The sequence below is a fragment of the Propithecus coquereli genome, unplaced genomic scaffold (assembly GCF_000956105.1).
Source record: "Propithecus coquereli isolate 6110/MARCELLA unplaced genomic scaffold, Pcoq_1.0 Scaffold179, whole genome shotgun sequence".
In the NCBI taxonomy this organism is placed as follows: domain Eukaryota; kingdom Metazoa; phylum Chordata; class Mammalia; order Primates; family Indriidae; genus Propithecus; species Propithecus coquereli.
This window is the reverse complement of record NW_012142634.1, coordinates 3,653,932-3,667,175: the sequence shown is the minus strand read 5'-3', so window position 1 is coordinate 3,667,175 and position 13,244 is coordinate 3,653,932. Positions and strand designations below refer to the sequence as shown.

Here is a 13,244-nt window from a genome sequence, read left to right as displayed (position 1 = left end):
CAACATGACACTTGTGGAGGGCTCTCCCTACTTGGCACATGTTCATAGCTGGACAGCTGCTGGAACTTCCAAATGCATGGGGTGGCTGCCTGATTTTTGGGATTTTTGGCACTGAAGATGCCATCTGCAGCCCTTTTCAGGGGGATCAGAGCCTGTCTGCCCTTCAGCAGGGACCTGGATTAAATTACAGATTCTTCTGTGAGAGAGAGCCCACTGAATATCCTGATCAGGTTTATATAATGAATGAGGCTAGAGCCTTCCCTCGACAGTAGGCTTTGGTAAACGGAAAAGGAGATCATTAAGGCAGATGACAGGGCTGCCGAAGGGACTGGAGAAAGAAAAGACTGGGCAGCTGAAGACAAGCATCAGGGCTGACAGTTTTGTTTAAAGACAGTCCTGCAAGTCTGCAGCGATGATGGCAGAAATTGGCAGCCTTATCATGAAGGGCCCAGAATAAATCTGTTTTACTGGTTAAAGATCTTGGGGTTGGACAAGAACATAGTTGTCTCCAATTTGCATAGTTGTGGCACAGGGAAGGAGATGGCCCTTGGTTGTTTATGTTCCCATCAAACATTTTCCCTGCTCCAAATTATCAGCCTGTTATTTGTGGGCTCACCTCTCCTCCATTCTCAGTCAGGGGCTTTGGGTGGGGATGAAGCATGTGACTCAGGCCCGAGACAATCAATCTGTCATGACTCCCTGGTCCCAGTGACTGGTTCAGGGTTGGCAGCAACACTGACATTCAATGACACCTTTTTGCTGGGAGTGCTGGGACTTAGGCAGAGGTCTTTTTTGCCAGACTTGAACCTGAGAGGATATAAAGCTGGAATTCTTGCACTTATGTTGAAATTACCAGGAGCCTGAGATGGAAGCCAGTACGGTGCAGACAGAGCAGAGAGTTGGGAAGAACCAGGTCTGGATAACGTTGCTTGTATTCTGAATTTAGTTCTGCCTGAAATCTGATCACCCACTGGACTTTGCAATTCTTTTCTCTTAAATAATTTTAGGTTGAGCCATCTGTTGTTTGCCATCACTGAAGTGCTGACTGTATCAGTTCTGTGTAGCTGGTGGGACAGGACTAATAGAAGTTGCAGGATGGCATGTGGCAATTTCCTATAAGGATGCACTTTCAACAGAGCTGTATGAAAAGGGTACATGCTCCCTAAAGGGTGAATGCCTTTACAATGACAGGATTTGCAACCTGCATAGGATGATCACTTAGAGGGGATAGTATAGAATAAATTCAAGCATCGAATGGGTTGAATTGGGCAGCTCTTTAGATCTGTGTGTTTCAAAGTCACTCCTGAATGACTACAGCAATAAAGTCACATGCCCTTTCAAACTCCCACTCCAGATAGCTCTAATACAAACAATTCTAATTTTGCAATCCCAGTAACAGATTGTGGTGGGCAGGACTGTCACAACTAGGTTCCCTCCACCAACTTAACTGCTCTGCCAGTGGGGTTGAGCCACTGTGCCCTCCAAACTCCTTCCATCTTCTGCCCCCTTGCACCTACACTCTGGCCCTTGCCAAGAATATCCTGTTTTTCTGCTTTCCCTCTTTGCCTTACAAAAGCCAACTCCCCTCTGTGAGGCTATGTCCTCAGGACACTTCAGACCGAAGATATAGCTCGACTTCTGACCTCTGAGTGATCCAGTTTTCTGAAGCACTGCGTTGGGACTTACTGGTACTGCTTTGCATAGTTCTGGCTCTTCCTCTTCTTGAGGGCAGAGATGGATTATGAATCCTAGCGCACAGCACACAGCTTTGCACATGCTGCATTTAGCTTATAGGTAAGTGATGTCCCAGTATCAGGGGCTGTTGTCAGTATCCCCTGCTGGAGTATGGCCACCTGACAATCTCAGATCCAGGTCATTAGAATTCACTGGGTTGCCTATGGGCTCTCCTACACCACTTTGCTAACCCATGGGGGTCCAGCTGTGTCTAGGGTAGCTGCTGAGCCCAAGACACAGAGGAGACAGAAGCATACCTCCTCCCTCCAGGTCCTTCCTACTCCACCTGCACCTGACACCCCATGTGCTTGATGAGATGTATATTCTTTCATTCATTCACTAAATACTAACCAAGCACTCACAGTGTGCGGGGGCAGTGGGTACACAGTGATGAGCAAAGCACATGCAGTTCCTGCCTGCGGTGCCTCCAGGTTGGAGTCCCGTCCGTACAGAGCCTGGATTTCTTCTCCCCTATCTGCTTCTAGACTCTGAGGTATCTTGGCTCAGGCATCTTGGCTCTGTCACGGTTTCCTTTGGAGGTTTCCTGTTCGCATTTTGCTGAGGGCAGGGCCCTCCTTCTAAGGCTCCTTTTCCCCTATTCCCTCTTTAACCTAAATCTGGGATCCAGTCCCTCAGTCCCAGGAACCACCCTCTAATCCGTTTCCTCTGCTCACGAAATTTTGGCTGGGTCTCTCCTAAAACCCAGGAGAGGCCTGGGCTCCCCAGGAACAACCTAATGGTTATAAAATATTGTGAGTTTTGCATTTTCAGTGTCTATTTGGTTTAAATAGTGAAGTGGAGAAGTTCAAATTCTAAGAAAAGTATTCATAATCCTGGTAGGTTTGGGGAAAGCAAATCCAAGCCCCTGCTGGGCTCTGGCTTGAGGTTCTGACCCCCAGGCCACCGGCGAGGGTTGGGCTTTTGGCTCTGAAGCCGGTGGATGAGGCTCCTGGTTCTACCTGCTCCTGGCTGGCGGCTGGCTGAGTGCTGTGTCAGCGATGAGCGACGCTGACCGCCGCCGCTGGCAGGAACTGAGCCAGGCGCTTTTTTGCTCTTCCACAGAGCAGCAGCCCAAAGCCCAAAGCGGCCCGGGGTGGGGGGTCGGGGACGGGGTAGGCGGTGGTGGGAGAGGGTGGATCCCGTCCCCAGGGGGCCACCTGGCGCTGGTGGCATGGCCGAGAGCCAGGCTCGCCTTTGCCCTCAGTTTGTGCCCGAGCTGTGGAGCCTGGCTGGCATCTCTGAGAGCAAAGCGAACGAAGCCCGCGAGTGATCTCGGGGGAACTTCCTAGAGAAAAAGAAGAATTTCAGGTTGGAAGGTGCAGGGAGGGTAGAACACGGGAGGGAAGGAGCGCTCCCCGGCAGACACAGAGGGGGCCCTGCCCGGGAGAATCCCCCGAGCGCTCGTGTACTACATGCCCACGTGCGCGCGTGGGCCGGCGGGAGAGCGGGAGCCGGAGCGAGCGGGCAGACGCAGGGCGGCCGCAGGCAGAGCCGAGCGAGCGCGCTGCCGGGCGCGGGGCCCAGGGCCGCCCACTGGCGGGGGAGCCGCGGCGCGCGCAGGGGAGGCGGTGGCGGCGGCCGCGGCGGCGGGGCTTCCCCGGGCTTCCCCTCCCGGGCCGCTGGCGCCCGGCGCGGGCCCAACCGCGGAGGCGGTGCCCGGCGAGACGGAGCCGGGAGTCCCCGAAGCGCCTTCCGCTCCGCGCGGGGACGCGGGGCCCGAAGTGCCTGGAGAGTCCGGCGCGGCGTCCGGGATCCCGGGGACCCGAGGCGGGAGGTTTGGGCTGAGCCCTCCCCGGCTCCCGCCCGCCCCCGCCCGGCGCCCGCCTCCGCCCCCGCCCGCGGCCTGGAGCGCGCCTCCCTCGCAGCCCAGGGTCTGGCGAGCCGGCGCCGGCCGAGCTGCGGGAGCCGCGGACAGCACCAGCCGCCGCCGCGGGAGCTGCTCCGGCCGTACCATGCGGGAGCTGGCCATCGAGATCGGGGTGCGAGCCCTGCTCTTCGGGGTCTTCGTGTAAGTAGTGGCGCGCCGCGGGCGGGTGCACTGACGCGGGGACCCACCGACCGAGCCTCTCCGCGCCGCAACTTTGTTTGCATCGCCGCGTCCCGCTGGGGCCTGGATTCGAGGTCCGCTCCCCGCCCGCTGCCCTCGCCGCGTCCCACGGGACCGAGAGAGACCCTCCCCCTTCCCTTCGTGGGACCCTCGGCGCGAGCGACCCTCGCGCGCTCCCCGGCTAAGACCTGCTCCTGCCACCCCCGCCGCATCGGGGAGCGGGCCGGCCACCATTCCAGTCCCCTCGCGGGCTCCCTTCGCCGGCCCGCACCACCCGCCCGGGGGATTCGGGGCTGCTCCCCTGCGCTGGGACGCGCACCCTGGCCCGCGCCCTCGAGGAGAAGTTTCTCCTTCTGCGTGCTCTTTGGAGGCCCGCGTTGGAAGTCTTTGCTCCTGGCCCCATCTCCCGTTGCTCCCCGCCGTGGCCCCGGCCAGTCTCCTCCCAGGTCCCTGGCGTTGGCGCCCGCGGTCCTGCTGAGCGTCATCCCGGGAGGCGTTTGCGGCGCTTCTCCCGCTGGAAAACTGTTGCTGCGGCGGCTCGGGGAGTCAGAGGCCGCCGCCTGGGGTCGGCTCCATTCACCCCGGAGCTCTGTGCCTAGGCGGTGTCTGCTGCGGGAGCGGGTGCGGGGGCCAGTCAGGGCAGCGGTGAGATGCTCGGGGTGGCTCTGAGAGGCTGGGACCTGGAGCAGAGGAGCAGGTGCTGGCGCAGGTTCTTTCCGAGATGAGATGTCTGAGCCTCCTCGGGGTGCCTCGGGGGCCGCTCACCAGCCTCTGGGGACGAAGCAGCGGCGGTGGGGGGTGGAGGGGGACGGGGGAAGGGGAACTGTCGCATCTTTCCATTTCAGATCTGAGCCCAGAGCCCAGACACCAGCTCAGACCCGCCCCACAGCCTTCTCTGAGCTCCTGTCACCTAGGCGCTCACACCTGCGCTCGTCTCTCCACTTGTGGGTCAGGGTCAGGTTCTCTCTCCCCTTCTGTCCATGGCTGTTTTCTGTCACATTTTAAATATTAAAGTTGCATGAACTTTCTGGATCTGCCTGTTTTTTTTTTTTTTTTTGGTGGTGGTGGTTGTTTTTGGAAAAGCCCTACGGAGCCAAACAGGAGGCTCGCTCTGGATTCCTGCCTCAATCCAGAGTCATGTGCGGCAGGTGTGCTGTGTCAAAGATGACTTCTGTTCCCTGTAGCCCAGGGTATACACATGGAAAGAAATGCCCTTTCTTGCATGTTTTTCTTTACTAGGGATTAAATTCATCCAGAGTATTTATTCACACCATCAGAAAGGGCCGGGAGCTCCCCCAGATGCAGGCAAGCCCCCCTCTCTCGCCTTCTCACTGAACACTAGTGTTATTCACTGGGAAGAAGGAGCGAGAACTTCTGTTGGGTCTTGATGCATTTGGAAAAACAAGCACTTTTCCCTCCTCTTACTCTGTTTTTCTACTTTTGGAATGTACATTAAAACTAGCCATTGCTGTGTGATCAGATGGGGACATCTGATCCAATTGGCAGATAGGCTAAAGCCCCACTAAATTATTATGTGATAGAAATGATAAAATAATGTTCCATACAAAGTAGAATTTAATATTTGTTGGGTGAATGTGTGAAAAATGCTGAAATAAAGTGAGATAGGCTCTTAGGCTACCTGGTTTGATTGTCTCTGGGAATTCTCAGATTTTAAAAAACGGAGTCCAATAATATGTCAAATATTTATATTATGTTCAGGTTTCCCTTCAAATTCCCCCCCCCCCGCCATTTATGAGATGTTTACAAGTATACAGTGGTCTGTGCAGTGAATTTGAAAACTTGCTAATCATCATTCACATGCTTCTTGCTTTTTCTAAGGATGTTATATAAAAACCAGGCAGGCAGTTTACATTCTTTCCTCTAAATTCCCTTTTGTAATACTAACTAGGGGATTTGCTGTCATCTCCCCTAGAGAGACACATGGGCATTGATGGCATTTTTGAATTATTCTTGGGTTTCTTATCAACCCTTGGAAATGTTAACACTGTCTCCAGCTTGTGGCTCTTTTACCTGCAAAGACCAGCTCTGGTATTAATGCGAGCCTTCCTGGGGGCGGATCTTGGATGTTCAGATGTTGTTAACATCAGGCATATATGACTTCTGGAAGGATGGGAGGAGCAGGGAGACATACAGACAATGCTTTGTTTTCTCAGATGGGCTTCTGGCACCTTGACAGAGGCTGACTTTTGGGGGAAGCTTAATCCTTTCTTTTGCCAACACTGGAGTGAAGGCAAGATTGAGTGGGTTGTACCCATTTCTGCTCATGAAGATCATGGTGTCAGCAGCACAGGTGGGTTTAGAAAGTCCCTCCGGGTGAGCTGAATCCAACTTCCCTGCTGCAGTTACTATCCAACTTAGCTGACATAATTCATCATCTAGTTCTGCTTGTTATTTCTACCCTATATCTCAGGATGTGGGAATATTTTTTTTAGGAGGGGGGCGGTGTCTTCTTTGCAAACTTCTGCCTCTGGAGAAACATCACCTGTAGATGTGCCTGTTCCCTGACCACATTTGCTCTGTGCGACAGCAGGGATCCTGCCGACCGTGGCCCACGTACTCCCTGGAGATTCCAAGTTAGAGCTGACGAAATGCATTTTGGGCCCCTGGGTAGTAGGGATGTAAGCTTTCCCTTGCTGACTCCTAAAGAACCAGTTTTCTGTTTGTAGATCAGGTCTAGTGCTGAGGTTTTGTGCATTGAGGATGCTGGGAAGATGATCTCCAGGCAACTCCCACAGATGCTTAATCGTGTCTAAGAACCTCAAATCATTAGGCAAAAAATGAGTAAAGAGTAATACAAGTCAGGACTGGCACTGTTTAACCTAACAGAAGATAAACTGGGTTATAGGAACCCAATGTTTAGGAAAAATAAAAGTACAACGTGTAGCTTTGAGGCTGCATTTGATATTGTGAAGCGTGTGGGCCTTGAGGTCCTATTGCTCCTACTCACGGACTGTGGGCAGAGCAGGGAGGAGCAGAAGCACCCATGGGCTCCCTCTGTCCTGCTGCCACCCAGGACTCCAGGAGAGATTCTGTGAGAGTTTCCACAGATGCCAAAGCCAGTGCCAGACCTTGCTCAGCAAGCACACAGTGTGGAAATGAGGTGGCTGGTTAACCGCTTTGCAGACCAGTGGTGTGCTACCTCTAGCACACTGCTCACCTTTACTGCTATGGCCAGTGCTGTAGCCACCATTTACCATGTGTCAGGCACTAGGGAAGACTATTGCATATGCCATGTGACCAGATGAAGGGGCTATATTGATATTTCTTTGTCATGGATGAAGAAACTGAAACAGTAAAATTAAGGAAATTCCTAAGTAACGGAGCTAAGCAAGGACAGCTCTGAGACCTAAATCTAGATGCTCCTCTTGCATAGTCTGGACTCTAATCGCCTTGCTTTGGAAAAAATAGCAGCCAGTGTTGGTCAGTCCAGCACTTACTACTTGCAAAAGGCATTCCATGTGATTTCTTTTTTACACCTCATCTCACTTGAGGTGGATTCTGTTCATTATCCTCCCTTTACAAATAAACCAAAGTTTAGAAAGGTTGAATAACTTGCCTGCAGACACTCAGCTAGCAGGAGGTATAACCCATATTCAAAGAGACAGCTGACCCCATGTCCCAAAGCCATCCAGTCACTGAGATAGAATGTGTCCAGCACCAGGCTTCCAGATTGGCACAAAAGTGACCACATCCTGCATGCAGTCACCTTCTGTGACCTGTGCTTTCCCAGAGAGCAAGCACACAATGCCTGGAGTAATATATGTGAAGAGCAGTCACTCTAGCTCTAAAATCAAATCTTAGAATGATACCTCAAAGGTGGAGGGCTGGTTGTGGTGGTTCATACTCCCTAGGGGGATTTGGGCCATGGCACAGGTGCAGAGGGTATGATGCGGTGAGCGTCCTGTGGTAAGAACATAAATGGTGGTAGGAAAGAACTGGAGGCACAATGCTTTCTCCCACTATGGTTGGCCATCGTCCCCCAGGACATCAGTTCACTGGAATGCTCTACATTTATAGCACTGCAGAATGAACCCTGGACAAAAGATGACCATCTGATATGCTGGACTGGGGGAAAGGTGGCCTGCCTGTTTCACTTGTCAGCTTGGATTCCTTGGGGTTCTCTGTCCCTCTTTCCTTCCCTCCATCTTCCTTTCTCTCCCTTTCTTCCTATGGATCCTGGTGGCTCCCTGTGTGCAGGGTCTCCCCAGAAACTGTGAGTCTGGTCAGGATGCTAGGGTACCCAAGTAATGGTGTTTGCATCACCTCTGATCAATCTAGCATCCTTCTCGGAGCCCTTCCAATGCAGGAGGCCTGTGCCAGGCTCTGGGGACGAGAGAAGAAGGAAGGCCAGGTGGCCCCCAGGAGCTCACAGCAGAGGAAGCACACAGTGAGCCACAGTTCATTATTTTCTCCTTATGCAGCCACTGGTTTTGAAAGTTTTGCTTCCAGACATTTCTCTTATCATTTATCCAGTTGATAGATCCTTATCTGCCACCTTCTAGGTGCACGCACTTGCAGTAGTCATTGGTAAACTTTAGTTGGCATAATTCCAGCAAGACATGAGGAAACTTGGTGCTTTAGCTGGTCCAGGTGGTTTGCTTGAGGGCACTGGATGTCAGGTAGACTTTTGAAATATTGACAATAACTAACAGATCCATATTTATTACCCCTACGAGTCCAGCCTGGGACTCCGGGCCGGGACAGCTGTGGTGGTTTGAGCAGAGTGCAGCATGAGGAGGAGCTGCGTGCCAGGGAAGGCTGCCCAGAGCTGACATCTCACCTGAGTCTTGGGCATTGCGTGCCAGGGGTACAAGGCCTGGGCCCAAGGACGTTCCCTCAGAGCAGAGGCATGGAGGCACATTTTGCATGGGGATCGGGTCACCAGCTGTGGCCTCAGACAGTGTGGGTTTCAGGGTGGGTGGGTGTGGGGTGACAGGAAGAGAGCTGGGATGAGAATGTGGATGGTCCCAGTACCCTGCCAAGAAGTGTGGATGTTCCCTCAGAGGCAGTAACCAGGAGCCCTGGAGGTTTGAGACAAAACATATGCTCAGATATGTACCCAGTGGTGGCAAGGGACCGTTCCACTAACACGTGGGCCCTGCTGACTTTGGTGAGTGACAGAATACAGCTCAGCCAGGCTGCTGGGCTTCACGGCTCTCTGGAGCGTGTTCTGTTTTGCCTTGCGTTGTGGGCAGTCATCTGTGTGCCTGGTGGGGACTGTGAATGCTGCTCCCTGGGGTCCGGGACTGTGTCTGTATCTTCTTCACCCTCCCCACGTCCCCAGCCTGGCCTTGGCACAGGAGTGGTGGATGCCTCCTCACTTGATTCCTGAGGATCTTTTTAATAGACCTCTGAGCATTCTGCATCCATCCGGAGCAGAGCTGCTTAGACGTGGACAGACCACCTGCATCAGAATTACCTGGGGTGCAGTGCAGACTGAATTGAATTGACGTAGCGAACGGAGCCCCCAGAATCTGCCTTTTGAATGGGTGCTCCTTCTGTCCACCACCCTTGGGGACTACTGATGTGCAGCCTCCAGTAATTCGAGGGTCTCCTCTGTGTCCTCTCTCCTTTGGGCCATCTGGGAGACCACTCGCCCAAACCCCTGCCTTGGGATCAGAGGGGGCCACATGATGAACTCTGGCCTGGGGAACATGGGCAGAAAGACAGGTGTCACTGCTGGGTTAAGGCAGCATAAATCTTAGCCACGACAGTGGAGCTGTGTGGAGAGGGCCGCTCGGCAGGGGGAGGCAGCAGGACTGTAGCCCTGGGGGGTATTGCTGCTGGGATGGACTTTGTGGGAGAGAGGGGACTTTTTGTGTTAACTGAGATTTTGGGAGACTTTAGCATAATCCTATTCTATCTAATTAGTACATCTGGAATCATGTTGCTCACTCTCCAGAAGCAAGTTTCAAATGAGTTTTTTGAGACAAAGGGGTTGTAATGAGAGAGCACAGGCTTTTGTGCCAGACAGGTCTGTGGGGCTCTGCCGCGAACTAGCAAGTTGCTTAAAAATCTCTAAACCTCAGTTTCTTCAAGTGGGAAATGGAGACAGTACTTACTGGATTGGATGGTATTCACTGAGGTGCTTTAAGTGCCAACAGCACATATGCCAAAAATGAGGAGTCTTCTTCCCACTCTTGTTCATCCCTATTACATACATGTACTATTACATACATGTAATGTCAGCGAACGACAGTGCAGCATAATGGTTACAATCATGGCCTCTGGCATCAGGTTGCCGGGGCTTAAGTCCTGGTTTTGCCAGTTATTAGCCGTATGAGCTTTGTGGTAAAGTATTTATCCATTTTAAGTTTTTGTTTCCCAGTCTGTTCAGTGGGAATATCGACAGTACCCATGGAGGTAAGGCTTGTGAGTATTAAACAGGACAGTGTTCAGCTTTTCGCAGGTGACCAAAAAATGGTAATATCATTATCCTTTTATTAAAATGAATCCATAATGTACACTAAAGAGAAACATCATAGGTAGCAATGATATTATTAAAAATCTAAACTACAGAATTTCTAGAAAAGAATAAATTCCTTGAAGTGTATTTCAGATAATTTCTTTTGCCCCCTACTCCCAAAATGAGGTATATAGCTTGCCATGAGTCCATGCAGCAAGCTGGACGCCCAGGCCAGCATGGGCGGCTTGCTGTCTGATGGGGTGGGGCTTGTCTCAGCCCTGTAGTGTCTCAGTCAGTGGTGACTTAAATTGCTGTTCCTTTACACCGGTGATTCTAGGACATTGAATCAAATGCGCTATCAGCACAGCTGCATAACATACTGATAAGGAGAATGCCGTGTCCCGACTGTTTTCTGCAGAGTGTGTTTTCTCCACCCAGCGTTCTGTTAGAAGGCACGTCCGGGGAGCTCTTTTCACCAGATACCCTCTCGCCCCCATCCCTGGGAACTGTGCCCCAGCGCTGCCTCTCCCCTCCCTGGGAAGGCTTCTGTCTTGTCACCTAATAAACGGAGTATCCTTCTGTTTGAAATATTATGTGCCACTGTAAAATGAGTTGGCTGTACCCAGAATTCTGAGAATTGATGATGTTTTCCCACAGGGAGATAAATGCTTCTGCCACTAGAAAAGGAGAGCATTGGTTTCATAACTTGTGGATAAAGTTATCTCAATTAGTTATAAAGATTATGCCTTTTATGACCCACACAAGGCTCGTAAAAGCTTACTAACTCTATTATTCTCTCATAGTGTTTGTAAATATAAAAATTATCTTAGTAATATTGTTTCCTTAAAAAATAACATCTTGCTGTTCTGTGTGGATGAATTAGAGACGCTGTTACGGTGAGGAAGCTGCTTCACACAAGACTGCGGGCCACTGGGTCCTCCTCGTCCAGCTAGAAGCCAGGCAGGGATGAAGAGGAAGATTTGCAGTGCCCAGGACAGGTGGGCAGGGAGCTGAGCGGAGCTGGGGCTGCAGAACCCAAGGACGGCTTAATCACAGTCTTTCAGTGTGTTACTGTGAAAAATTGTCCCACAGAAGCGAGGGGACTGGTTGTTATTCTGTCTCCACTAAAGACAAAGGAGCAAAAAAAAAGCAGTGTCAGAAGCAGGGGTTTAGGTTGGTTTCCAGAAAGGTAGCAGTTTGCAGTCAGTGCTAGATGTTTCTTTCTCCTTTACCAGAGGGTTTTTAAAAATGTGTTTTATTGAAGTATTAGTTTGAACCATATGAAATTGCTGATATTTGACTGTTTTGACCTACAAAACCAAAAATGTCATTTAGTTCAACCTAAAAATAACATACACAAAGAAAAGTGTGCTATTCATAATGGTATAGCTGTCCAGAAGACCCCCCATCTGCCAAGCCCCCCTCCACGCCCAGAGGGGAGCCACCACCCCGACTGCCAGCATTTTCAGACTCTCTCTGTGTAAATGGAATCATACAGTGTGTGGTGTTTTGTGTGACTTCTTTTGCTCAACCTGCTTTCGAGATTCGTCTATGTTGTGGATCGTTACAGTTTTCTCATTCTCATTGTTGTAGAACATTCCAGTCTATGACTACACCTCTATTTACTGATTTTACTGTTTATGGATATCTGGGTTATTTATTGTTTGGGGCTGTTAAGCTTAATGGTGCTTTTGTTTTCTGGTGAGCGTTTTTGTAATTTCCTTTGGGCATGTATGTAAAAGTGGAACTTTGGAATTATTCATCAAAAGTTTATAGAGAATGATTTGGCTTCTCTTTGTCCAGCCGTGACCCTAAAAGCGATATCTAGTCTGTCTGTTGCTTTCTTCTCCGCCTGCTGTATAAAGCATGCTATGGGCCTGGCAAGTGACACCAAGAAGCCTGGGTGCCGTTCCGCAGCAGGGTGGGCAGCGTGGCATGATGGTCAGGGAGTTGAACCCTCACTCTGCACCCTCGCTTCCTCATCCGTACAATGGGGACATTATCTCACCTCCTAGGGAGGTTGTACAGATGAAGTGATGTGTTGTGTGGCAGGGGCCTCGTGCAGAGCTGACACGTAGGAGGCTCTTTTCCTTCCTTGGACTGAGGTCGAGACACAGGTCAGTTAAAAGATGCCTAATGCCACAATGTAATAATGGTAATAAGAGTGAAGTTCTCAGGACCACAGGGGAGAGCTGAGCCTTGAACTAGGATTTAGAAAGTTTGGGGGAGGCATTCCGAATACCTGTCCAGGAAGTCATTGAGAAAGGAAATTGCCAAAATGTATATATGTGTAGGAGTCTTTTAATTGGTTGTAGCGCCACCTTGGTTATAGGGTAGGAGGAAGTGGAGAAGGAAAGGAGACACCTGCTTACCTACTAAAAAGGAAAGCTTTAACACCTGCTATGGTGCCACCTTCGTACTAGGCACTTGTCACACATTGAATGATTTAATCATGGCAAGCCCTCAGGAGGCGATATTATTGTCTTGATTTACAGAGTTAAGAGTTAATTCAGAGAGCTCTTACCAATCAGTGAGAAAAGAGAAGAGCTCTTCAACAAAAAAATGAGCAATGGATATGAACAGGGAACTAATGAAAATCTAAAAGTTAAAACACTTTTAAGTCTGCAATTTCTACAAAAATGCAAGATATGCATCTGAAAACAACAAAATAACATTGAGTATAGATTAGCACAAGTTTTTTGTGTGTTATCATGAAAGAATGTGCAACTATTAAAATTGGTTATATAGGTAACTTGATTTGGGAAGACATCTGTAAGCTGTTGTTAAGTGATAAAAACAGGCTACAAAAGTATGCATCCTGCACTTTTAATATGGCGATGTGATATAATCAACTTATGCCTATATCTGTAAGAAAAATGTCTGTAAAGATACACAGTAAAATCTTTTTTTTTTTTTTTTTGAGGCAGAGTCTCACTGTGTTGGCTGGGGTAGAGTGCCATGGCGTCATCTTAGCTCACAGCAACCTCAAACTCCTGGGCTCAAGCGATCCTACTGCCTCAGCCTCCCGAGTAGCTG

The 13,244-nt window shown here is 50.4% G+C and overlaps 1 protein-coding gene across 1 annotated transcript in view; it reads left to right on the top strand.

Moving 5' to 3' along the window:
* The first annotated feature begins 3,338 nt into the window (after positions 1-3,338).
* Positions 3,339-13,244, top strand: part of PPAPDC1A (phosphatidic acid phosphatase type 2 domain containing 1A) — a 118,010-nt gene continuing 108,104 nt past the window's right edge. The window contains exon 1 of the mRNA XM_012642399.1: positions 3,339-3,742. Within this exon, the coding sequence (XP_012497853.1) occupies positions 3,687-3,742 (56 nt within the window). The 5' untranslated portion in view covers positions 3,339-3,686. The remainder of the gene's footprint in view (positions 3,743-13,244) is intronic.